At 40.2% G+C, this 27500-nt stretch overlaps 2 protein-coding genes across 3 annotated transcripts in view; both read right to left on the bottom strand.

Annotated features, from left to right (window-relative positions):
* The window catches only part of LOC128013585 (TGF-beta receptor type-1-like), a 31151-nt gene extending 8403 nt beyond the window's left edge, over window positions 1-22748 (bottom strand). Inside the window, exons 1-5 of the mRNA XM_052596694.1 lie at window positions 22465-22748; window positions 10324-10569; window positions 7215-7451; window positions 1617-1847; window positions 1009-1176 (exon numbers count right to left, since the gene is read on the bottom strand). Coding sequence (XP_052452654.1) covers window positions 1009-1176; window positions 1617-1847; window positions 7215-7451; window positions 10324-10569; window positions 22465-22732 — 1150 coding nt within the window. The 5' untranslated portion in view covers window positions 22733-22748. The remainder of the gene's footprint in view (window positions 1-1008; window positions 1177-1616; window positions 1848-7214; window positions 7452-10323; window positions 10570-22464) is intronic.
* A 3849-nt stretch (window positions 22749-26597) lies between these two features.
* LOC128013607 (uncharacterized) overlaps window positions 26598-27500 on the bottom strand; it is a 10065-nt gene continuing 9162 nt past the window's right edge. The window contains exon 7 of one of the 2 annotated variants that reach the window (XM_052596722.1): window positions 26598-27500. This exon is cut by the window's right edge and continues 268 nt beyond it. The gene's annotated coding sequence lies outside the window, so the exon portion shown is untranslated. The other variant, XM_052596724.1, reaches the window with a different exon arrangement.

The raw sequence follows: 27500 nt of genomic DNA, 5'->3' as shown, positions 1-27500 counted from the left end.
TACAGTGTGATTACTTTTCCAAGCAATCTGGTTTATACTCTACTTGTGAAACATCATTCAAGTTTGAAGTTTGTAAAACGTTTTGTATTTCTGAAAGAAGTCTCTTCTGCTTACCAATGCATTTATTTGATCAAAAATGCGGAAAAGAAAAATCATGAAATATTATTCTAATATTTTCTGTGTGAATCAGTGTTAAAGTGTAATGTATTTCTGTGATGCTCCGCTGTATTTTCAGCATCATTCCTCCAGTCTTCAGTGTCACATGATCTTCAGAAATCAGAATAATATGATGATTTACTGCTCAAGAAACATTCCTGATTATTAGCAGTGTTGAACACAGTTGTGCTGCACAATATTTCTGTGGAAACTGTGATGCATTTTATTTAAAATATAACTGACTCCAAATATTTGAGTTCTTGTGTACTTCATAATCAAAGTGCACTTTTAAGAAAACTATGGCACACGGGTCACACACAAGATGATGAAAGGGTAAAATCTTTGATAAATTATTAAAAACATCTTTAACCATCAAAAAGACTACATTCATGTTGGTTTGAATAAGCTTTTTCATTTTTTTCAGAAATGCTCAAAAGACTGAATGATTGAATTGAATGTTTTCGTTTTAATTTCAAGGTAAAATATTTTTAAATCTATATTTAAATATATTTTTAAATCATGAATCCCATTGAGTTTTAAATTAAACATGGCACATCGTAAAAGGTCAAATTTCAGAATGTTAATTTCTTTGATATACAGTTGTAAAGGTCTCAATGACATCAATATTTGTAAAAAATAGTCAAACGATTAATCGCATCCAAAATAAAGTTTTGTGTGCTGTTTATATTTATTATGTATATATAAAACACACTCATACAGCATATGTTTAAAAAATATTTACATGTATATATTGTTTTTGATATAAATGATATCACATAAAAATATATTTAATATATTTATATATACAGTACATATACACGTGTTTGATCACACATATACTAGCACACAGACCTTGTGTCCCCACAATCTCCATGTGCAGGTGCGCCAGACCGCTGGCCGTGGACAGAGACAGCTTGATCATGCCCTCCACCGTCACCGTGTAGCGGTTCAGATAGTCGAACAGAGAGCCGTGCTCGTGGTAGTCTGACACCAGCCACAGCTGCGTCCACGTGCCGTTATCTGAGAGAAGAAGAAGAAGACCGGACACTCAGACACACAGCTGGGAAACACTGCTGCACAAGCATTGACATTCATTATAAATATTACTTCTAATTACATTAATAACAGTGCAGCTGTAGAATGAATATTAAATATACTGTGAGCAATTACACAAACACCGTTGCTTCATCTAAACATTGCAAGACTAGATTTCACCTGTTGAACTACAGCTGTAATAAAACCATCCAAACACTAGAAGCATCAGCAATAATAAGCACAACAAACACCAACTAGATATAATATATATCTGTGCATGTGTGCATAACCAGCTGCTTCAGCTTTACCCATAAGAAACAATGACTGAAAACCGCTTTAATAAATCAATCTAGTTTATTTTCAGACAGATGATGACTGAGTGGCTGATATATGGTCTCGTCCCAGCATGCACCAGTGCTGCTGACCTTTGTTGTCAGCGGCGATGAAGCCGAGGATGTTCTCGTGCCGCAGCATCACGGTCTGATAGATCTCAGCCTCTCTGAACCAGGAGCGCTCCTCTCTGGACGAGAAGATCTTGACGGCCACCTCCTCTCCTCTCCACTTGCCCCTCCACACCTCCCCGAAGCGGCCCTTCCCAATGCTCTCCTGCAGGATGATGGTCCTGGCGATGGTCCGCTGCACCAGCAGAGGGAGCCCTGACACACACACACACACACACAAACGTCACAGACAAAACCTTTCATAGTCAGTCAAATCCTGTTTTGTTGATTAAGAGGGAAAGCTAAATATATTGACTTCAAACTTTTGAACAGTAGTTTTATATAAAATTATATTTTATTATTATATATAATGATACTATATTAATATATGAAAAGCAGAAACACAATGCTGGTATTAAGTGCTGAATCTGTTTAACAAACTTAGATCAGATGTCATGAGAGGAAACCAGATGAATTAAAGCTGACTGAAACACAGCCGAGATCAAGAAAACACATCAAACATGATGCAATCCACAGTAAACACGAGCTGATTAGTGTGTGTGTGTGTGTGTGTGTGTGTACGCAAGAGAGAGAGTGTGAGTGTGTGTGTGTGTACATGTGTACATGTGTGTAAATTTTAAATTAATTTATTAAAAACCTAAAACAAATGTGAATAAATAATAAAATAATGCATAACTCAAAATAACAATGATGGTCTGCCAACCCTGCCAGTGTTCCAGGGTGCAGCGGTCCCTAGCGAGCAATGTCCTCAGTATTTTTCGCCTGCGTGCGTAGTGGAGCTGAGATGCTCGCCGCCCCTGCAGGAGCCTCTTACACCAGAGGTCAGTCTCCAGAGACTTATTCCCTTAGTAGATTATTTAGCAGCGTGGAAACTACTGCCAAAAGTATCTCATTGGGTCCTGCGTACAGGAGAATAAGGCCACTATATTCAGTTCGGCCATCCACCGCCGAGATTCAACGGGGTTACTCCAATGTTAGTCGGCCCCTAGCAGGCTCTGGTGATGGAACAGGAAGTGAAACCCTATTAGGGGAGGAGGCCATCGAGGTGGTCCCTTCTCAAGACAGGGAATCCAGGTTCTACAGCCGGGATTTCATATTTCCAAAGAAGGACTGGGGGTTGCATCCGATCATAGATCTGCGGGTCCTAAATCGATCATTTATGAAACTGAAGTTCAAAATTCACGATCATTCATGTTGTAGCTCAAATCAGATCCGAGGACTGGTTTGTCACGATAGATCTCAAAGATGCATACTTCCACATATCCATCCTTCCACAACACAGGAAGTTTCTGAGGTTTGCTCTCGAGGGCGAATATCGATAAGCTTACCAATATAGAGTACTTTTGGCCTTGCACTCTCACCCCGCAAGTTCACGAAATGTGTAGATGTGGCTCAGGTTCCTCTGCGCATGCAGGGCATCCACATTCTCAATTATATCAGCGATTGGATGATTATAACTCAATCAGAGCAGGTGGCGGTTCAACATCGAGATGTCTTTCTCGCACATATGGGGGAGCTGGGTTTGAGACTGAACGCCAAGAAGAGTGTACTTTCTGCGTTTCAGAGAACCACTTATCTAGGTATAGTATGGGATTCGACCACGATGCAGGCACGATTGTCCCCTGCTCGTATAGAGTCGATCCTCACATCAGTCGAGAGAGTCAGAGACGACCAGTCACTCACTGTCAAACAATTTCAGAGATTGTTGGGTCTGATGGCAGCTGCGTACAACGTGATACCTCTTGGCCGGCTGTACATGAGACTCCTATCAAGGTCATGCAGTGATGCCTCCGTGCCATGGACATGTGGAAGAAACCTTGGTTCTTGAATCAGGGTCCGGTGCTGGGAGCTCCTTGTTGCCATGTAATACTAGCGACATGTAATACACTCTCACCGGTTGGGGTGTGGTCATGAGTGGTCACCCTGCCCGTGGTCTGTGGAGCGGTCACCATCTAACATGGCATATCAATTGTCTAGAGATGCTAGCAGTTTATCGTGCGCTAAAGCACTTCCTCCCGGACCTGAGAGGTCACCATGTGTTGGTTTCAATCACCAGGGAGGTCTGCGTTCGCGCCCCTTGTACAAGCTGGCACACCAAATCCTTTTGTGGTCCCAGGGCAAACTCCTCTCGCTCATAGCAGTGTATATTCCTGGGAGATTGAATGTGGGAGCAGACATACTGTCGAGGCAGGGGCCGAGGCCTGGGGAATGGAGACTTCACCCAGAGGTGGTGAAGCAGATATGTAGAGTATTTGGCAGGGCTCAAGTAGACCTATTTGCAACTCAAGCGGCATCACAATGTCCCCTTTGGTTCTCTGTAGTTCATCCAGCTCCTCTGGGACTGGACACTATGGTACAGACCTGGCCGAGGCTTCATCTGTACACCTTTCGCCCCACCGGTCTGCTCCCGGGAGTTCTTGCGAGAGTACTCCGGGATGGGGTCCGTCTGTTATTAGTAGCCCTGTTCTGGCCGGACCGAGTATGGTTCTCAGATCTAGTCTCGCTCCTCGACGGCTCTCCATGGGAGATACCGATCAGGACAGACCTACTCTCTTTGTTACACGTTTCCTCCGCGGTGCGCTGAGGCTGAGACCTCCAGTACGGTCCCGTATTCCCCCGTGGGACTTGGTTTTGGTGTTAGAGGCTCTTTGTAAAGCTCCATTCGAGCCAATACAAGATATATCAGAAAGACATCTGACCCTTAAAACTACCTTTCTGTCAGCTATTACCTCTCTGAGGAGAGTTGGAGATCTACAGGCCCTCTCAGTGGCCCCTGCTTATCTTGACTTTGCGCTCAGCATGGCCAAAGCGGTCAAACACCCTCGAGCGGGATATGTTCCTAAGGTTTCCTCTGTCACACCACAACCTGTAGTGCTGCAGGCCTTCTGCCCTCCTCCCTTAAGAGAAGCTAAATTGTATGTGTCCAGTACAACGCATACGTCCACAGAGCTGCCCTGTGGAGAAAATCAGATCAATTTCTAGTATGCTACGGTCCCCCCAAAAGAGGTTTTCCTGCATCTAGGCAGACTATTAGTCGTTGGATAGTTGAGACTATCAACGCCACCTATGAGTCCTCTGGTCTTCCCCCGCTGTCGGGAGCCAAGGCTCACTCTACTCGGGGTATGGCGGCCTCTTAGGCCTTCCTAGCAGGTGTGTCCATGCTGGAGATCTGCAACGATGCAGGGTGGTCCACGCCCTCCACATTTGCAAAAGTCTATGGCCTAGATGTGCCAGTCACTCCAGGCACTTACAGTGATGAACAGAAACTACACATATCATTTTTGCATTCTTGTTTGAAAAATCCATAATAGTGTAATATTGAAAAAAACGAACAAAATGCTGATCAGAAGAGAGAAAAATCATAAAACACTAGTCAACTAGTTCTTCATAATTTAAAGCCAAGGTAATATAGCACGAAGTACAGTGTTATATATGAGTTGGGGGAAAAAAGTTTAGATTTATGTTAATAACTGCATGCATTCAGTTCCCCTCAGAAAAGCGAGGCAGGATGCAGGTAAAGTGGGTTCAGTGTGCAGAAACACATCATTCACGACAGCGTGAAAACACTGATTGAGTGGAAAACAGAGAAAAGAGCCATGTCTTTGAGGAGGTTTCTCATGATGTCTGAACACGTTTGAGCGTCTCTGTGAGAGTGACCTTCATGTGTCTGATACAGACTGATAACGCCAGCATACGGCTGGAAAACTGTCGCCAATTAAATTTTCATTTGAATTAATGTCTGTTCAGACCGACACAAACATCTATAAAAGTTTCATTCATCCCATCTGCTGTTTTTTCACATGTCTCTGAACAGATCAATCGTACACAGAAATCGAACCGTATTTCTGTGAAACACTGGCGTTGGTGTGAACACACCCTGTTCTTTAACTTCTTGAAGACGTGCCAGAAAGATAAGGAGCACTTTGCCATTGCAGTAGTGTTTAATGATGTATGCTGGTGAAACACACACACAAAGAGAAGGTGATACACGAACTACACAACAAAGACAAGAGCAGACACACATACAGAGCGCAGATGCTCAGGAAGACAAACACATAATTATAGGATGTGAAAAGCATGTAAATAAAGCAAGAATAACAGGAAACTCCTGAATGTTTCTTTTCAGTCAGACATGGGCGTAAAGACACAATACCTGAATTACGCCAAGAAAGAAATGACAACCTGCACACTTTTAAAGCTGTGATGTTCAGGGTAATTATAGTTAACTAAACCTAAAAACATGATAAATAGAAACATCTGCGTTACTTAAATACATATTAACTGAAATTAAACACACACACCAGCAACGATCACACACTAGTCAACATTATCGACAACGTAGATAATAAAATTTGTCAAAAAATAGTTTTCTTGTCGACTAGTCTCAACAAAATCTCATATGACCTAATGTAGGAGCCTGCAGTAACACTGTTTGACCAGTGTGGCGCTGTAGCACAGACTGTAATCAAGCTCTCCTGGATGCAATTCAAGAGAAGAAGACATCGCTTCAGAGCAAACGCCGCCGAACGAACCTGAAGCTGCTGAGCGGTGTTTGGATGAATATGGAAATATATGCAGCACACTTTCCTCTCAATAATGAAATAAACACAGCAAAAACTGACAGCGGTGTGAATGCAGCAGTTAAAGACACATCTATTTACAGCTCTGCAGTAGTCCAGTCATGGCACGTTTATTTATACAGTACTTTATGCAATAGCCTTAAATCAAGCTTCACGGTATTAATGAAAAACCAGAGTGAGTGTCGATTTCAGTTAGAAATATTTTTTTTTTTATATATATATATAAAGCAGCTCTCCACTGTGGAGCTAACTAGGGATAAAATATTTGTATTAGTGGGGAAAAAAGCTTGATCAGTACTGTTTTGATTATTATAACCCAATAAGGTATTTTAAGCAAGACTATTTTGTGAATAAAACAGTGTATCCAAAAATAAAATGTCTTATCAATTAACTTTGTTTTGTTTCTTATCCATATGACTTACAAAAGGAGATGTAAGGCAGAATGATGTGTCATTTAGTAACTTGCTGGTCATCTATTTTGTGAGCCAAATATATATATATATTTGCAAAACATAATTTGTATAATAATTGTAATTACATAATATGGTTTTCCAAAGCTGAAGTGATTGCCATTATGTATTTGTTAGAATATGCATAACTCAACATTTTAACTAATTGCAAATCTGAATAATCAGTCAATGTCTACTGATTAATCAGTGGAATAATCTATGATTAGTCGATTACTCGTTCTAATACTAGTTTACAGCCAATTAATCGACACACTCGATGGTGTGTGTGTGTGTGTGTCTCTCCCTGTGTGTGTGTGTGTGTCTCTCCCTGTGTGTGTGTGTGAGTGTGTGTTGTACCGGAGCCAGAGCCGGACGTGGTCATGTCGTAGATCAGGTCTTTGAGTGTGTGTGTCTTTTCCTGTGTGTGTGTCTTTCCCTGTGTGTGTGTGTGTGTGTGTGTGTGTGTGTGTGTTTGTGTGTGTGTGTGTGTGTGTGTCTCTGTGTGTGTGTGTGTGAGTGTGTGTGTGTTGTACCAGAGCCGGAGCCGGACGTGGTCATGTCGTAGATCAGGTCTTTGAGGGTGGTCCCGACGGTGATGAAGGGGTGGTCCATGGAGGGGTCTTCCTCGTTAGGCACACGGTGATGGAGGACCGAGCGGCTGTGGCAGATGTAGAAGACGGTGACCATCAGGAAGCACACCACACACACGGGCCCCGCGATCAGAGCCGCGAACGCTACGGGCCCCAACACCGGCGGCTTCTGTGTCGGCACTGAATCAGAGGAAAACATGAGAGAAACATTAGGAAAAACATGGAAAAACATGAAGAAACGTGACAAAAACATGAAAAGGTGAGGAAAACATGAGGAAAACTAGGACACTTCAGGAAAATGAGAGAAACTTGAAGAAAACATGAGAGAAACGGGGAAAGCATGAAGGAACACATGAGAAAAAAACATGAGGGAAACATGAGGAAGACAAAGAAAACATAAGGAAAACACGAGGAATACATGAGGAAAACATGAGAGAAACATTAGGAAACATGAAGAAAACATGAAAAAAAACGTGAGAAAAACATGAAAACATGAGGAAAACGTGGGACGCTTGAGGAGAATGAAAGAAACTTGAAAAAAAAAAAAAACATGAGAGAAATGGGCAAAACATGAGGAATACATGAGAAAAAAACATGAAGAAAAAATAAGAAAACATGAAAATGTGAGGAAAACGTGGGATGCTTAAGGAAAACGAGAGAAACATGAGAAATGCATGAGGGAAACGTGAGGAAAACATGTGGAACGCCCGAGGAAAACACTGCCTGAAGAGTGGAGCACAAAAACTTCAGGAGTGCAATTCACCAAATAATGTGCTGTTTTATAATGCAGGTTTTATGAAGGTTAATGCATCACTTCATAGAGACTTTAAAGACCAAATAAATAAACATTAAGGATTAAATTGATGGGAACATTACATATCAATAAGGTCTCTAAATGCTAATGTCTTGTATTTTGAATGAACAAGTAATTTTCATTCCTCATTGACAGATATTTGTTTTAACTATTTAAACTGAACAGAGATGACATCACTAAATTCAACCTTTAACTATCATTCTGCATTATTGACACACTGTTTTCCTTATTAATGTTGTTCAGTTGCTTTGACGCAATGTATTTTGTTTAAAGTGCTATATAAATAAAGGGGTTGAATAATTGCAATGTATATATATATATACACATATTGTATACAGGTCTGTAAATAATATATAATAAAATAATATATAGCAGTCACACTGCACAAATGTATTTGTATATTCATTGATTGTGTATGTGTGGCACTCATATTTAGTGAAATTAAAGTCTTCTGGAGTTTAATAATCACATTGGGACGTGTTTTGATCCCTGTATTACATCCTCAAACTTAAGACCTCTTAAAATGATAATTAAGTCTTTTAATAAGTTTTATAGACTTGTGACCTTAAATATAAGATTTTTTTCTAGGAATGTTTTTATATTCACATACTGTTTTAATCACAAATGCTGTGGAGCAGCGAACACTTCATTAAAAACGTAGCTTATCCTCTGGTTTTCTTATGATACTGTGCAGCAATATTAAATAAAGATGATGCTATACTTCTCTGGTGTGCTGAATTATGCTAACAGAGCACATCCTGATGCTGTATTACACCAGATGCACAAGAGAAAAAGATCATTATTTTCTCAGAAATGCTATATTTGGATCTACAGAATGCAGCACATATTGTTTATTTGTCTGTGAAACATATGCACCATTCAGACATAGAACTCATCTGATTTACTGCATTTACTGTCATCTTTAATATTACCTCCGTGGACCTCACTGTATGTGAGAGCTATTATAACAAATATAAAAGCTGATAGTAAACGAGCTTTCTCTGAAGATTTTACAAACACAATCGTGTGGAGTTCAGCTGCCTCGCTCAGGAAGAACACACGCTTTCATCAACACATTATTTTAAATCTTTATTATTAAAATATTATTAAAAATTGCTTTCAGTAAATGAGATAAAGTTGAAATAATGCATAATAAATAAATATTAGTATAATATAAAATAAATATTAAATGAAAAATATATAACCTATAATATCAGAACTAAATATTGGATAGAAAAACTTTGCAGTTCACTCACACACACACACACGCACACACACACACACACACACACACACACTCACACTCACACACACACACACACACACACACACACACACACACACACACTCACACACACACACTCACTCACACACACACACACACACACACACACACACACACTCACACACACACACACACACACACACACTCTCACACACACGCACACACACACACTCTCACACACACACACACACACACACACTCTCACACACACGCACACACACACACTCTCAGGTGACAGCTTTGTTACACACAGAAAGACACGAGTCAGTCTGAGCATCTCTTCTGAAGCCTCGTAACTCTATCATTTAATTTCTCTGTCGAGACGAGCGTCTAGACGCATTCCAGGACAACAGCAAACAACCACCGTCTGACTCAACCCAAGCAGATCTCCATTACATCCACACAGGACCAGATGAGTAGAATAAACAAGAACAGAGCGCTGGGAGAACAGGCCGGATCTCTGGGATCATGTGACACAGCTTCATGACAGACTGTGGAGCGTCACGTTAAACAGAACTATTGTAAGAATAAATAAAACTTGTTTATATGATTTCTAATAATCAGACATGCTAGAACAGAATTTGGTAACAATAAAACATTTTTTTTTATAAAAAAGGGAATATAAAGTGTGCAGTCAGTCAGATCTAATGTTGTTTAGGATCCTGTCACTGAAACACTGAGACCATCTCCAGAGGTTTCTGTTTGTTCTTAGCAGTCAGACTGATGACAGAACGAACTTGTTTAGTCTTCTCCTGAAACTTCTTTCAGAAATGATGTTGCTGATTATCAGGACGGCATGATTTGAGGAAAAAAATATAAAAAATTACAAAATAACCTCTGCTCTCTCACACACACACACACACACACTCTCTCTCTCTCTCTCTCTCTCACACACACACACTCTCTCACACACACACTCTCTCTCTCTCACACACACACACACACACACTCACAGGTGAAGGTGCTGGGGTCAGGGTTCTTGTTGCACCAGTCGGTGTTGCAGCACATGGGGTAGATGCCGGAGTCGTGTTTGGTGGAGGAAGCGCAGATGAAGGGCCGGTCTCGAGGGATCAGCTCGTTCTCACTGATGCACGAGGTCTGCTGTGTGGTCGATCCGCCGGATTTAGTGATGGACACGTAACACAGGCCGTCCGTGACACACGTGTGGTTCGGACACCGGTGACAGAAGCACTGTAAGCCTGCAAACACACACACAAACCACATCAGCCTCTCACCACTATTAGACCAAACCAGAGCTGCTCATCTGTTCATTTAGTGTGATTAATCACAGACAAAACAACATGTTAAGATGATCGATGTGTTTAAGGCAGCGCGTCATCTCACACTGATGATCCTGATGCAGCACGACTGACTGATGAAGTCAGATTAAAGATATGAGTTCAGAAGAATCCCTCTCTTATATTTAGGAGGGATTCATTCCTGACTCAGTCCACAAGTTCTGAATCAATCAAGTGATTCAGTGACTCATTCATAATGACTGTTACTTTGTTTCTGAACGAATCTGCCGTTTGAATCAATCGATTGAATGAATGATTCAATGATTCGCTCGTTATGACAGTGACTCTCCCACCTATTGATTCTTTTAGGTTCATATTTAGAGTATCATTTAATATTTCAACATTTATTTTTCTAATGTATACCTATTTATCATTATTTTCACAATGTCAAATCGAACTCTGTGCAGTCTGTTCAATGATTTTCTCCTTTAACACAATAATGACGTTAAATGATCTGAAGATCCCTAAATTAGATTCATTAATCGGTACAACATGTAATAATTAGAAACAAAGTTTGTTTGAAAGCCCATGCTGCAGGTTCTGTCGATTAATGGGTACATGAATCACTCAAGATAGCTATATCATTTTTAAAATGTCTCAATAATGGTCTTAAAGACCTTTTTTTGTTTGGTATTAACGGTTTTTTACACAACGCGGCGATGACGTCACGTTGGGGAGAAGTGGAGGAAAGGAAGCCTCTAGTATGATGCCGTGTTCCAGTGTGTGTGTGTTTGGAAACTGCGTTGGAGAAATTGTGCTGTAGGGAAGTGAGTGTGTTTTGGTCGCTTTTGTCCGATATCTATCTATCTATATATATATCTATGTGTTTATCTATTTATCTATAATCTGCACATCTGAATACTCTCGTCTCTCCAGTCACTCTCAATGCTTTCAAGGCGCTTTGGTAAATTCTCTCCCCAACGTGACGTGATGCAATGCATTGTGGGGGAAAGGATAATGAATAGCACTACTTTTATTGAAAAAAAGCCAATAAGAGTAGAGAATAAGTTATTATTTGTGTGAATATCAATAACACATAAAGTTATCTTGAAAAATAAAATGTATCACAGTTTCCACCAAAAAATATCGTGCAGCATATATAATGTGCAACGGATCACAAAACTCACTGTTCGGATCATGTGATTTTGAGTCGAGGATTGGATCATTTTTTTGGATCAGCAAAAACAAAATTGTGAAAGCATACTTTTTAGTTGAAGATAATGAATGTTTGAGCAGTAGACAGCGTCTCTGTGATGATTCTACTGTCAGACCACAGCTCTATTTAAAGAACCGCTGCTAAAAATATCAAACCATGAAAACAAGAAGAAGAAATGAAACACAGCGGCCATCACGAGCGTCTTCTGTCTGGCAGCGCTGCTCTCTCTCACACACACACATACACACACACACACACACACACACTGAGACACACACACACACACACACAGACACACTGAGACACACACACACACACACATACACACTCACGTGCACACACACTGAGACACACAGACACACACAGACACACTGAGACACACACACTGAGACACACACACACACACACACACATACACACTCACGTACACACACACTGAGACACACAGACACACACTGAGACACACACACTGAGACACACACACTCACTGAGACACACACACACACACACACGCACGCACGCCGCGCACACACACACACACACACATACACACTCACACACACTCACACACACACACACTGAGACACACACACTCACTGAGACACACACACACACAGACAGACACACACACAGACACACACACACACAGACACACACACAGACACACACACACAGACAGACAGACACACACCACACACACACACACACACACACACACACACACAGTGAGGAAACTGAAGACGAGAGCTACAGGAAACAACACGTCAGAGAGAAAACTTGTGAGACGGGTGTAGGACTGAACTATATTTAGGCTTACATTCGATTTAGAAAAACATTATGATTTGATAAAAACTATTAATATTATCTATGCTTTTACATGACTTTTTTCTGTTATTTGTAAAGTATTTTCTCAAATCATCAAGGACCCTCAAATTAAACCGAAACAATACAAAAATAAATAGATGATTACATTTCTGTCAGAAGTGTATTGTGCTGGAGCAGTGATATTAAGATCCGACCCTGGTGAGTGATGTAATAACAGCTCTCCTCTGTTGATCTGGTCTGAGAGGAACACAGGCGTCACGTGTGTCTGGGTGGAGAACACTCAACTAAACCACAAGCCACAGCACGTCTGAGCGTCTAGACCAACACTTTCAGTATGGAGGGACCGTGCAGACACCAGTGTGTTACGAGCAGCAGGCCGGTCTGCGGTCAGTGTCCTGAGACTATCACAGCTTCACTCACAATCTGACAACAGCTAACACACATATCAACTCACATGTTTAAAGATAATAATAATATTAATCATGTGGCAGTGCACAACACAGGAAAACAATTGTGCAACAAACTCAAAAATGCAAGAGAAAAGTCAGAATTGTGTAACATTATTTCATTGTTAGATTTAACAGATAAAGCATGAAATAAAGTGCTTAAAAGCTCTATTTATTCAGACAGGGATTGATTTATCTTTTTAAATCATACACTGATTATTAATCTCCATTTTATTTGAAGTGTCACTCATGATAAAACATGATAAAGTGCCTAATCAGCACTAAATCTGCTGCTTTTCCTGTTGTTCTGATCCTTCATGCACACGTGCTTTGACTGAACATAAGAGCAGTGCTGTAGATGTGCTGATGTGTGTCTGCTCTGTCCTCACACACTCACATGTGTTTATCCAGCCCTCCCTGTAGCACAGACATGGCCGTATTCACCAGCCCAGTTTATTTACAGCGACACAGGTGATGATTCTCCTTGGAGGAGAAGGACGTGTTGTTGAGCGTCTCAAGGCTTCACGTGTGTTTTACAGACGGAGGACAGCGTGTGCTCACACTGCTCTATCAAACACAATCTGCTGCTCATGCCACAGGCAGGATATTTTGTCTGCTGGAAATACACTGAAACGAGACGACCCCGTCACCAGTCTAGTGTGGCCAGAACCCATCTACACCCATCTACACCGAGAGCGAGGCGGGCCTGTGTTTAGTGTCATACTCAGAGATTCAGAGCTGTGCTGTGCTTTAGCTGAGAGACGCTCACACAGTAAACATCCATACTGTTGTTCAAAAACACTCGTTCTTTTTCAAGACATTAATGTTTTTATTCATCCAGCGTGCATTCAATTAATCAAAAGTGACACTTAGGACATTTATAATGTTACAGTAGATTTCTATTTCAGATAAAAGCTGTTCTTCTGAACTTCATATTCATCTGTGAATCCTGAAACGTACAATGTATCGGTTTTCACAGAAATATTGAGCAGCACAACTGTGTTCAACATTGATTATAATCAGAAATTTTTCTTTTCTTTCATTGTTTGCTGCTGGTGTTAGTGTAGAAATGAGCAGATGAGCTCAAACGTCACATCGCTATGATTGTAATTCTTAGTTTAGCATGATGCTATGATGAATGGATGGTTTGTTTCTAACAGCAGATTCAGTGAGTCTAGAGTCTAGAGCAGATCTGTGCATCACGCTCAGTCACGCAGTCAGTGCTGGTGTTTACGACAGAATACAGAACAACTTATTATAATCAGTGATGTTGTCTACGCTGGACGTGGTCAGATCCCTGACAATGAAACTGATGACTCATTCTAGATTTATGAGGTACTGGCACTGAGTTCAGATGATTTGCGGCGTCCAGCTGCAGCACAGACCGGTGTGAGCACAGTTTGTCAGTAATGTTAGTATGTCAATAGACCGCAGTGCGGTGGTGGCTTGAGTCTGGTCAATGATGATTTAACACTGTTGTCAGCTAGCTACACAGACTCAATGCTAAAGCAGAGGAACAGCAATGTCCCCATCTTTTACTGGTTTGCTACATTAGTATGACCCTGGGATTTCCATCATGCAGTAAACATGGACGGAATCCATAAAAACAGAATTTACAGAATAATATAATATAGCCCACACATAAACAATATCGGCCGATTTATCATTATCAGTTTTTTTACTCTCTAATATCAATCAGGCTCTTGATTTTACTGTATTTATGATCAGATAAATGTAGCCTTGTTCAGCAGAAGAAATATCATTCAGAAATATTAAATAAAAACTTACCAACTCAAACTTTTGAATGGTACCATTTGTGTACAGTTCTTTCCAATTTAGTTTACAATTTCCAATTCAGAGTTCTGTGATCTGTGGATAATTCCATATTCTAACTCATTAATTGAATAGAAGCCATGTATTAGGAAGGTCAAAACTGTCAATCATGTTTTCATTTAGACTTCATAAAGAGTTAACAATGTTTTGAATATGACTGTATCTGAGCAGAAGGATGACTGGAGTGTAACAGAATGAAGATCTCCAATCTGTCGCCTGAACGGACCCTTGCACGGTTCACAGCCGAGGGTAAACACTGACTCAGTGTTAGCTCTCAGTCTGCTGGAGGTCGCCCGTGCTCCAAACACAGGGCTATTTTGGGAACGGCCAGCAAACTGAGATGTGGGCGCTGCCCTGAGGTGGAACCGGACGATGATTCACACCAGCAAAACAAACCCAGCAGCCAAACTCAGCCAGGGATTGACTGAATATGCAGTGAGTATTACTACAGCACATTACTACAGCACATTACTAGAGAGCATTACTAGAGAGCATTACTACAGCGCATTAGTCCAGCACATTACTACCGTATTTCTCAGACTATAAGTCACACCTGAGTATAAGTCACATCAGTCCAAAAATACGTCAAGACAAGGGAAAAAACATATATAAGTCGCATTTATTTATAACCAAGAACCAAGAGAAAACATTACCATCTACAGCCACGAGAGGGCCCTTCTCACTGCTGGAGACGGTAATGTTTTCTATAGGTTCATTTCTCTCGGTTCATGTCAAATTAATTTTGATAAATAAGTCCCACCTGAATATAAGTCGCAGGACCAGCCAAACTATGAAAAAAAGTGCAACTTATATTTTGGAAAATACAGTACAACACATTACTCCAGCACATTACTACAACGCATTATTCCACTGGTTAAATAACAACAACAACAATAGTCAAAATAATAAAATGTCACCGTATAAAAATGTAATTGTCTGTGTGGATGTGGACTGGCATCAGAAGGATCTTGCCATGGGACGATGCTCACTTCAACACACACAGCTTCTAAATTACATTTAGGCATTTCTTATCTTTATTTTGCCTTAAATGGGATAATTCACAAAAAAATGAAATCTTTAGCATAATGTCCATATCTCAATCCAACTTTTATGTAAGGATAAAAAAAATTAAAAAAAGTATTTTTGTTCAGTCAATAAAAGTCATCAGGGTCCAAACTGACTTCCACTGAGTGCACAGAAATATTCTGCAAGATGTTCTTTCTCTTCAGCCTCCTGCAGGAAAATGAAACGCATTCTTAGAAGAGAAGCAAAGAAAATCTTGAAATATTTAAAAGGCTCATGAAGTAAATTTTTTCATTATTTTACAATGTTTTATGTGGTGCATTTATAAGCTTAGTATGTTTTTTTCCATCATATTATAAATGGTCATTTTCTGGCCTGATTTTAGCCCTCTGTAGAAAGGGGCGTGTTTGATTGATTGGGACTGGTTAGCATTTTGCATATGAGATGAGCATGACATGGAGATCTCACGCAAACTGTTACTGTATTTATATTATAATAGCTGCCAAGGTTAGTTCATGAAGTTACCAATGTTGTTTTTAAAAGTAAAGTCTTTCTTTAGCTAACAGCAGCATGGCTCTAGTGACTGAGTTAATCAGAACACGCTTCACGTTTACACACGGTGATCACGCATGCTAGAGGCGTGTCGAGGGGAAATCATGACCTCACCATTATGATTAGTCTGAGTTCCCAAACTTTCAGTGTGTTGCTTTTTTCTATAGTGGAATAACCTCTCGTATGTCTAAACAACAAGAACATTTAGATTATCCATTTCATGAGCCCTTTAAAGACGCCCGCTAAAACAGTCAGTGAGGAATACTTTAATCACGTTACGGAATAAAACAGATCATTTCATTCCTTTGCCTTTCATGAAAAGCACGCCGTTTGAGTCACTCAACTCAATAATGCTTTCAATAAACCCAGTTCAATCTGATTAAGACCACATTAGCCAATTATAAATGCACGGGAATGGGGCGACTCAAATGTCTGCAGGATTTCAGCCCCAGAAATCAAAAGTATGAAGGCAGTTTCATCTAATGCCAAACACAGAGAAAAAACTCAATACAATGACTACTGATTTTGAGAATCAATGGCAATTGGATTTGACATCCTTGGAGCCCTTGGCTTGAACCTCCACTGCAGTAATTGAATGATCTGGCCTAGAGAGCCAAGCGCTGTTCAGTGTCTCTTCAGCAGATGCCAAGGCTATTCACCGGTGTTCAGAGTTCGGTCGGTGTGCTGTGTGTTCACCGTCCCTTTAGTTCTCTCAACGACAGACAGAGGATCGACTGAAGAGCGTGTCAAGTTTTCAGAGCCAAGCTAATTAATCTTCATCTGGATGTAAATTGGTAAAGTGGTTGGGTGGGTTGGTTAGCATTCCCAGCAACAAATCTGACTCGATTAGCCTCAGAAACTGAATCTGAGCCAAGACTGGAAAACAGACCCAGTGTGAATGTCAGAATCAAACAGCATCTCCTTTACATCCGTAATGTTTCATTAAACTGGATAAAATACTCACACATGATACATGCACAGAAAAGGGTTTTATGGTCACAAATTAGGGATCTGTTTCAATTCAACTAAAACATAACAACAAATTAGTAATCATGGGAACACATTTTTAACTGATATCTTGTATTTCATTTTGATGTTACACAAAATGTTATGCTATTTTAAATGGACCAAACACTTGTTAAAGTCACCAATAAACAAACATGAAAATCATCTGAACTTTGATATTGACCAGTAATGAGTGAGTGATTACAGGCTGTGTGTGTAGTTTAAAGTACTGAAAGAATACTGTGGTATAACTGTGGTCTAGGGCTACAAACACACCATACGTCCAGCATGACATGCTAATATTGGTCATATTCATTCTGCTTCTTCTGCTGCTATTATTTGGTTATAATTGATGGTGAAACACTCACAAGTACTGAGCACAGCTGTTTCTCCAGGGCTCATAAAGACTATCATGAAGACAGACTGTTGAAGGATAAACACCAGAGCAGACTGTGTGCAAATAAACACACAAGGAAGCCTCAGACCAGACTGAAACCAACACAACACACACCAGTGTAAAACACAGAGCTTCAGGCTCTGTCCTGATGAAATCACATCTTCCTACGATAATAACAGTAACGTCTAGCTGTAGACATATATCTGTGTGCGGAGCATACCAATAGTTACCAAACACACCAATAGTTTTTTCTGAGTTGCGTCTGTTTCTGGATATAGCCCATGATCTGAAACCAGCCAATCAGCAGCAGGGAGTATAAGAGGGCGGGGCATAATACTGTGTAATACTGCGAGATAAAGTTTCTGGATATAAACATTCATACGTCTATGGTAGCGATCACAATAGAGCAAGTCATCTTTAGAAAGTAACTGGCGCTTCAAATAACGTTCGAGTCGATTACGTTTTCACCACTAGATGGCAACAAGTGACTGTTAAAAAATGTATTTGTTATTGAATCATTCAAGAGATTCGTTTAAAAACACTGATTCATGAATGAATGATTAATGAAACAAGTGAAGTGTTTATGAGTGAGACACTGAATCCTTCATTCAAACCACTTTTTCATCATTTTAATCGTCACGCTCACGTCAGAATTAACTACACCGTGTTTGTTGGCCGGCAGGATCCCTGTACGAGCGTCTCACACACACACACACACACACACATACACACACAGTCCGTCCCTGACCCTGTGAGGAGCTCAGATGGACCCCGTCAGCCTCTACATCCCCCACAATGCCTTCTGCTATTCCTGTCTTTGTCTGAATATGATAAAGAGTCGCTCTCTTGATAGGGAAGGATCTGACCGCTCTACCATATGTGTTCATTCACACCCAAATCACAAAAAACACTTGCATTTTATAGTAGGTTCACACGGAGAATGGTTAAACCGAGCTGAAAATGATCAAATATTATTAGCAGAAAGCCTCACTATGAAAGTCAATGGCTACGGTCTTCAAAATATCTTCGTTTATGTTCAACAGATGAAGAATCGATGTGAGAGTGAGTAAATGATGACAGAATGTGCAGTTTTAGGTGATGGGACGTGTTATGTTTTAAATGCATGTGGAGTAGCTGTGTAGAGATGCTTGAGTTTGTTGGCGACACAAATGCAGTAAAAGAGCAGACAGATGCAAGCGCGTCTGACGCAGACAAAGAAAAGCTCTGAGCACCAGAGAGATCACGTGCTCTTCATCACTACAGTATCTGGTTAATTGTGAGGAAACAGACGACTCAGACACAGATGCTATCAGAGATATATAACGAACTGGTCATTAACCTGACGAGCTGTGTTTCAGATCGTCCTCATCTCTCCGTGTGACCGCATGAGCCGTACATCCTCCTTCATGTTCTGTTTCAGCACAATAACACACGCTTCACCTGATTTAACAAGAATATCTAAAGATATCGATTCCTGATGATTGCTTTCATTTTTATTTGTATTTCACTGTAACAGCATGTACTGCTCATCTGTGGTTTGATTTATGATTTATTACATGAATATTACATGAATCCTCACGTCTGTGTCCAGGTTTGTGTTCACACAGATGCTTTTTAAACGAAACTAAATGATTGTTATCTGTCAAAATGACAAAAAGCTGTGAAATATTATCATTCAATGTTAATGTTAAAAATACTGAACATGTATTCAGGTGACTTATGTTAAATATGTGATATTTTCTGTGTCTGTAATATAATCCTGCAGAAGAGTCTTGGGGTAATTAATGATCTGTTGCAGTAATTAGTTGGTGTTTTACACTTCCTTTAATGCTGGATGATTGAAGCGCGAGCAGAATGATGAAACCTCACCGTGTTCAGTTTTTGAAAAATACTAATTATTGCATTCACAGAGCAAATCTTTCACTGATTGTTCAGAGTTTAAAGGAAGATACTCTCCTCATTAGTGTGAAAGGCATCATGGGGGATAAAGAGAAGCAGATATGATAGGAACAGTGAAGAGTCTGATGCCTGCACACAAGAAAGAGGAACATCTTTCTCTCAGGTCATTACAAAACTGTTCAGTGTTTGTCTTCAGCTAGTTTACACTGAATATGTGACAGTGCTGAAGTAAATGAGGATGGATGCTGTTGAGCTGGAAATAAGAGACAGATAAAGCAAAACAATAGTTCAGTAGTTATTCAGCAGTTCTGAGGTCAGTGACCCCATCATGAGCTGTGGAGAAACGGGAAGCTTTTCAGCACAATAATGACTTTAATTACACTCTCTTCCTCACATAAAGACACTGTACGACTGAATATGTGCTGCACAAGTCATATTATCAGCATCATTCCTCCAGTCTTCAGTGTCACATGATCTTCAGAAATCAGAATAATATGATTATTTACTGCTCAAGAAACATTTCTGATTATTATCTGTGTTGAACACAGTTGTGCTGCTCAATATTTCTGTGCAAACTGTGATGCATTTGAGATGCATGAGAATGAGTAAATGTTGATTTCAGGATGAACTGCTGCTGAAAGTGTTGTGTATGGATGGTTTTCTACACACGATGTCAGTTCAATCTGCAGAAACGCTTGATTTATGTGCATTGACAGAGACCATTATTCATGCCACAATCTCTTATTGCATCCAAACCACAATCCCTCAGTCTGAACGTGTGTATAATAACACAGTGTAAAGTGATACGGGATTCCTGCGATCGAACACGGGACGCTGAGAGCGCTGCGGTCTGCAGGGAACAGCTCATCCCAGAGGAAACACACAGAGACGGCTCAAACACAGGAACCCGAGGAGGACACCTGACCCAAATCACTTCAGTAAATACACACAACAAACGGTTCATAACGGGGTCAGTAGTGAATAAAACAGTCTCTGGTATCAGTCTGAGCTCAGCTCTTCAGAAGATGCAAATGTGCCTGTTATTAACCGCAAAACATGAATACTGCTGAATTCAACTCCCAGAGACAGATATAAAGTCGCCGCTGATAACCGTAGTCTATTACTGTAAAACGAAAGCCTGAAAACTCTATTACTTTGTCACTTTAAGAGCCGCAAGTCAAGTGTAACATAAAGTGCTGTAGCGTTTTATTTGTTTCTCTGAACCAGATATACTTTAAAACACTGCTTCTGCCAAACACAAGGCCTTTGCTAGCCCTGCCTTCGATTAGTTAGGGTTGTGTAAGCTTGGACAACAGGCGGTGTGAGGTCAGTCACACACACTGGCCATCAATGCATGTGACAATAACTGTGCCACAGACAGCAGGATTATTCAACATCATCAGTCATTCCCTTCTCACAGGAGATTGAGAAGCAGAACATCACAGCTACATATAAACACTTCTACAGGAACACACTGAGGAGCACACTAACACTAGTCCCAGTGAGACACACACACTCTTCAGTCTCTACACACACATATCTGTCGTCCTGCTGTGTTTACTGTGCTGTTATCATCATCACTGAACCACTGAGAGATGTCTTCCTCTAAACACTGTTTACTACACAGTTATTAACGCCAGCGTAACAAACACTGTTTAAAGTCATTATTCGCTTATTATATGTTTATATGCTATAATACAACACAAATTGGGACAAATCCGACAGCCATCACCAGTTTACTAGCTTTATTTGTGTATTTATAGATTCACTGGGTTTCCAAACTAAGGAGAACTACGTGAAAACAAAGTTAGCCAAACAGCTAACAGCTAACACCGCGAACAAAAGTCAAACGAGGTGACGAGACACTCTTTAAACACAACAGACGAGAATAAAAACACACTTAAGTTCAATTCTGCGAAACGAATCTCACTATTTATAACTTTACCAGCGCTAGCAGCATTTAAAGCAGAGTTTAATAGTTAGGTTTTCTGGACTGTTAGCCCGATCCAGCTAGCTATATAACACAAAAACACCGTATGCGGCGTATTTTAAGATTATTTGTTTAATAAGTGAGGCCAATTACGAAAAAAATTACATTTTTTATGGGATAAACAGTAAACAGTGAATAAGAATTTATATTGGTTTTACTTTTTAATCAGAGCAGTCTGTCAAAGTGACGATTATTGAGCTTTAGTGTTTCAAGAGCGAGTCACAAAATACCCTTCATCTGTTCATCAAGATAAACCAGTTAAGACAAAATAAAACGATGAGTGTGTGTGTGTGTGTCCTGGCGAGCTTATGATCATGAAAACTGATAAAAACAAACACAATCACCTACAATCAGACCGTAAACATCTCCAGCATTAATCACACACGCACACTCACGCACACACACACACACACACACACACACACACACACACACACGCATTCAGGTGTGATTTAAAGGACTTTGTCTGCTTCTCTCTCTCGACGGAATACATGCTCTTGCACTGACAGCATCTCTCTGTGTGTCTCTGATCTGCGCCATCTTTACACAAACACTCTCTTTGGGCAGCTGCTTGCAAACAAAGAGGAGTCCTCCTCCGGATCCAGACGACACACACACACACACACACACACACACACAGACACACTGGCGGAGCTGCTCGTGACGTTACCTTCTGTGTGCTGGATCCTGGCTCCAAAGAACAGGGCTAAAAACACGAGACGACACGGTATAGCATCCATCCTCATCCTCATCCTTATCCTCATCCTCCTCTTCCTCCGCTCGCGCTGCTTCTCCAGTAGTTGAGAGAGAGAGAGAGAGAGAGAGAGAGGGGCAGACGGGTCGAGCAGCGACGCGGTGATTGGCTGGACGCAGCGCCCTGAGCCCCGCCCAGCGGAGTAAACGCGACGCGTCTGGAGCTTTATTGCGTAAGAACACATTCCTGTGCGTCTCTGCTGCGCGCTCTGGCCACGCTCGCGTCTCCTTCCTTACGATATCATAGAAGTATGTCTGACTGAATCTGACTGTAGTCTATACAGGACACAGATGGTGGGTTACAGTGTTATTTGAGGAGGATCAAATACAATATTTTATAGAAACTAAATAACATTAACAACAATTTTTGTATGCAGTGTTTCAGAAGTTAGCAACAAAGAAATAAAAAACACACAAAAACAGTCAGTATTTATTTATTTTCAGTTTTTATTTTAAGTGCTGGTAAAAGTGTTTGTTGGTAAAGTGGTGTTTTATATATAGGCTATATATATATATATATATATATATATATATATATATATATATATATATATATATATATATATATATATATATATATATATATATATATATTAACAATGTAAATTTATAAAGTACATAATAAAGTATATGTCAGTTCAAGACTGAACACATGTGTCGCATAATGCATTAGGGAAAAAAAGAGTATTTAAAAATATATATAATTTTTTGTTTTTTAAATCCGTCATATTTTGGGATTTATACAGTCAAGAATGTAAAGTTGTAATGCATTTTAAAACTTACTGCAGTATTAAAATATGCATATTTTTAAGGTAGCACTGTATAATTACACAGGTTCATTAATTATGCACGTAGTTGTTGAGCACATGAAGTGATTTGCATGGAGTATACATTAACCTGACCTGGTTTGGGCCAAGGATGGGTGTGGTGTTTAACCTTGAGCCGTTAGAAATTCCTCATTAGAGCCCAAACACAGAAACACTCATTAATATACGCTGCAACAGTGTTCGTCTAAAATAAACCTTCTCTAATAGTAATGGGGTTAACCAGAAGTAGGGCGAACACAAAATCTCTTCACTTAAGGGAATATTTTGGTCCTCAGAGTAATCCTTCAACAAAGTACATGCTCAAAAGAAGATCGGGCCATTTCTGTGCTAATTGAGCAAATAAAAGAGTTACAGTGTGTTAGATTATGAACAGCAGCTCTGAGACTGAGCAGGTTTAAGTAGTATGAGAGACTTTAGAGCTGGGAAATCTAATGCATTATTCATATATTGCCTCAAAACACAGCCTTTTTAATCTACAGAGATGCAGAGATCAAAAAGACTGGATTTTCATAGACATACAACCTCAGAATCTGAAGATGTGAGTGGTGCTTGTAAACACACTGCCACAATGTATCTGTGGTTGCTAGGGTGATTCTATGTGGTTGCTAAGTGATTGCACACAGGCAAACATCAGCATAGCTTATCCTTAAATCTCTGATATTCTTTCAGTCTCTCTTTCCCTTCACAGAAATATAGAAGTAGAGGTTTTTTTCTCACAATGTGTTTTTTTCCTACACCAATAAAAAAAACAAGTGACTCTTTTTCCCTTCAGAATTATGAGGAAACTAAACTGTGAGATAAAAGTGTTTTATTTATTGTTTTTTTTAATTTTGTTATGGAAAGGGGCTTCCATATAATGTTATGTCTAGCCACTTAGAGAAGTAAAAGTCTTTTATTAGGAGATTAAAGTCTCATTTTTATTCACCCATGATGTAAATTCATTGGTTATTTTGTTCACAAAATAGACGTGTACTGCATTAAAGTTTTAGCAGAGGCTGGTTAAATCTTTCTAATAAGAGAAAGGATGGTTGTTTCTTCACAGCAGAAAGCATGCACGCTCCTGACGGATCAGCTGCTGAATCATATTTCCTGTTTCGTATGGTCTGTTATTCTGGGATATCTGGCTGGTGGAACGTCTTGATGACTTCACTCACGTCTCCTCGAGTCTCGCTCGTCTCACACACTCACGCTGAGGGACACACACCGTTTCTCCTAATCACCGTTGAGTCTTTCTAAAGCACTCTCTCTTCGGGGCGTTCGTGTCTGAGGGAGCAGAGTACTCTTGAGACGAGACATGAACACATTCACACTGGCCCTGGGTTGACTCAGACTTTTAACTATTTTGACCACAGTTTGCTCAGGATGAAAGTATTAAACTGTTACAGATGTGAACGATACCGCAAACAGAAAGCTTTCCTTGAAAGGAATAGTTTATCTGAAACTGTTAGTTTGGAGAAACTGTGTTCATCCTCAGTTCATCTGAGATCAGGATGAGTTTGTTTCTTCATCAGGTTTATAGTAATGTAGCACTGCATCAGTGTCTTATCAATAGATGCTCTGCAGTAAATGGGAAACGTTTCATCAAAATATTAAACAGATCTATCAGTGAAGCATCAGTCTTCTCTCTGGTTAGAGGACTTCATCATTTAGTGCTGCGAAACCCCGCCCTTTTCAAGCTCTGAATGCCACACCCACATCTCAACATCCAATCAACAACTGACCTACAGAACCAAACCCCGCCCTACATGTACATGATTGTGTGTGTGATGCTCCAGCAGAGAGAGCATACAGCACATGTCTCCTCTCGCGCTCATTCTCCTGATCACTGTTGTGACGCGGGCTGCCAGGGCCCTCCCGGTGCTCAGGTGACAGTGGCAGACCTCTCTTTAACTGTTAATGAGACGTCACCAGCTGTCCTCACAGGTAGATCTAGAGCCCCGCTCCGAACCATCTGTGCACCCTCCATCATTACTGCCTCCGAACAGAGAACAACAGAGAGAGAGAGCGAGGGGAACACAGCTCAGGAGAGTCCAACAGATTAAACAGAGAACAGATCATGAGAAGCGCTGGATCCCACTCACCAGAGACACTGGAGCTCTGTCAGACTGACCCAGGATCAGACGCACGAGTCCAGAGAGCTTCAGCTGATGCAGGTCCATGCAATGGCCAATCACTCAGTAACACCCTAGCAACCACTTATATATTTATATATGTGAACTTGAAATGTAATATATCAAATAACACACCAGTTAAAATTATAAAGTGCTTGCATGCTTTAGTGTGTTAGTCAGCACACCAAACTAGTGTGTGTCTTAAAGCACAAAGATTATTATAATATAATGATTTCAAATGTACTGTAAAGTCAAACTTTTACATTTTTGACATTATTACAAAGGTCACTATTTAAAACTCTACTTGTCTTGGGAGTATTAAGAAACTTTTTAAATGTCACTTTTTAAGAGTCTTTATTTCATGAATATCATTTGGTCTATTGATGTCTAAAGCAGTTATACTGAATACTGAAGCTCTGACACACAGTGAAACCACATTTCTTCATCAGATGTGAAGTGCAGATGGACATATCTCAGCTGTACATCACAGAAACAATCACATGACTCTCCAACTCTTTAGTAAAGTACACTCAGAACAGCACATGAGTTAGACAGAGTGAAGGTCAAAGGTCAAACTGAAGCACACGTATGAAACACACACAGAGTTACTGTGACGCTGGTGAATACTGTCTCTGAGGCCCTCGTGAGGAATCAGTCTGTCATCACACACACACTCACACACACACACTCAGAGAGACACACACATCCACACACACACACATGTTTGTTTTTGTGTAAAGTGTGTTCATCCCATAGGTGTAATGGTTTTTATTCTGTAGAAACTGTATATTCTATCTCCCTTCACCAACCCTACACCTAACCCTAACCCTCACAGGAAACTTTGAGCATTTTTACTTTCTCAAAAAAACTCATTCTGTATGATTTATAAGTGTTTTGAAAAATGGGGACATGGGTTATGTGCTCATAAGTCACCCTCTCCTTGTAATACCTGTGTCATACCCATGACATTATACAGAGTTGTGTCCTGATATGATACAAAAACAAGAGCACACACACACACACACACACACGCACACACACACACACACACTTACACACACACACACACACACACACACACACACACACACACACACACACTTACACACACACACACACACACACACACACACACACACACACACACACGCACACACACACACACACACACACACATGTTTGTTTTTGTGTAAAGTGTGTTCATCCCATAGGTGTAATGGTTTTTATTCTGTAGAAACTGTATATTCTATCTCCCTTCACCAACCCTACACCTAACCCTAACCCTCACAGGAAACTTTGAGCATTTTTACTTTCTCAAAAAAACTCATTCTGTATGATTTATAAGTGTTTTGAAAAATGGGGACATGGGTTATGTGCTCATAAGTCACCCTCTCCTTGTAATACCTGTGTCATACCCATGACATTATACAGAGTTGTGTCCTGATATGATACAAAAACAAGAACACACACACACACACACACACACACACGCACACACACACACACACACACACACACACACACGTGACTGTATAATATATAACTCTGTTCAGGTCTCTTTGACACACAACACACTTCAGTGACTCTTAAAGCACACACTGAGTTATTGTAACTTTAATGCAAAGGGTGTTTGACGCTCGTTATTATATTAACATTGTTACATAATTACATCTGTGTGAACTGCAGTCTAAAATCATCCAGTTTAGATGAACATATGAATGTTTTAGTTCTGGCCTTCCCTGGGAATCAAACCCATGACGGTTATAAATGAAGGTGCTGTAATGAACTGCAGTCGTGTTGTAGCTTTGAGCTTTGAAATCCATCAATAGATCACATTACAAAATAAACAGAAAAACATCTCTGTCTGGCTCTTTAGCAGCAGTCAGGTTTGGTTGAGACGGGTCTCTCACAATCACACTCTTCTGATGCTGTCACTGGTGAGAATCAAACAGAATCTGAATATAGTTATCATTTCCAGCATAATTACATCAGCCGTCACATCCTCATCATGCTGT

The sequence above is a fragment of the Carassius gibelio genome, chromosome B24 (genome assembly GCF_023724105.1).
Source record: "Carassius gibelio isolate Cgi1373 ecotype wild population from Czech Republic chromosome B24, carGib1.2-hapl.c, whole genome shotgun sequence".
In the NCBI taxonomy this organism is placed as follows: Eukaryota; Metazoa; Chordata; class Actinopteri; order Cypriniformes; family Cyprinidae; genus Carassius; species Carassius gibelio.
The sequence above is the reverse complement of the archived record's forward strand: the minus strand, read 5'-3'. Positions and strand labels throughout refer to the sequence as shown.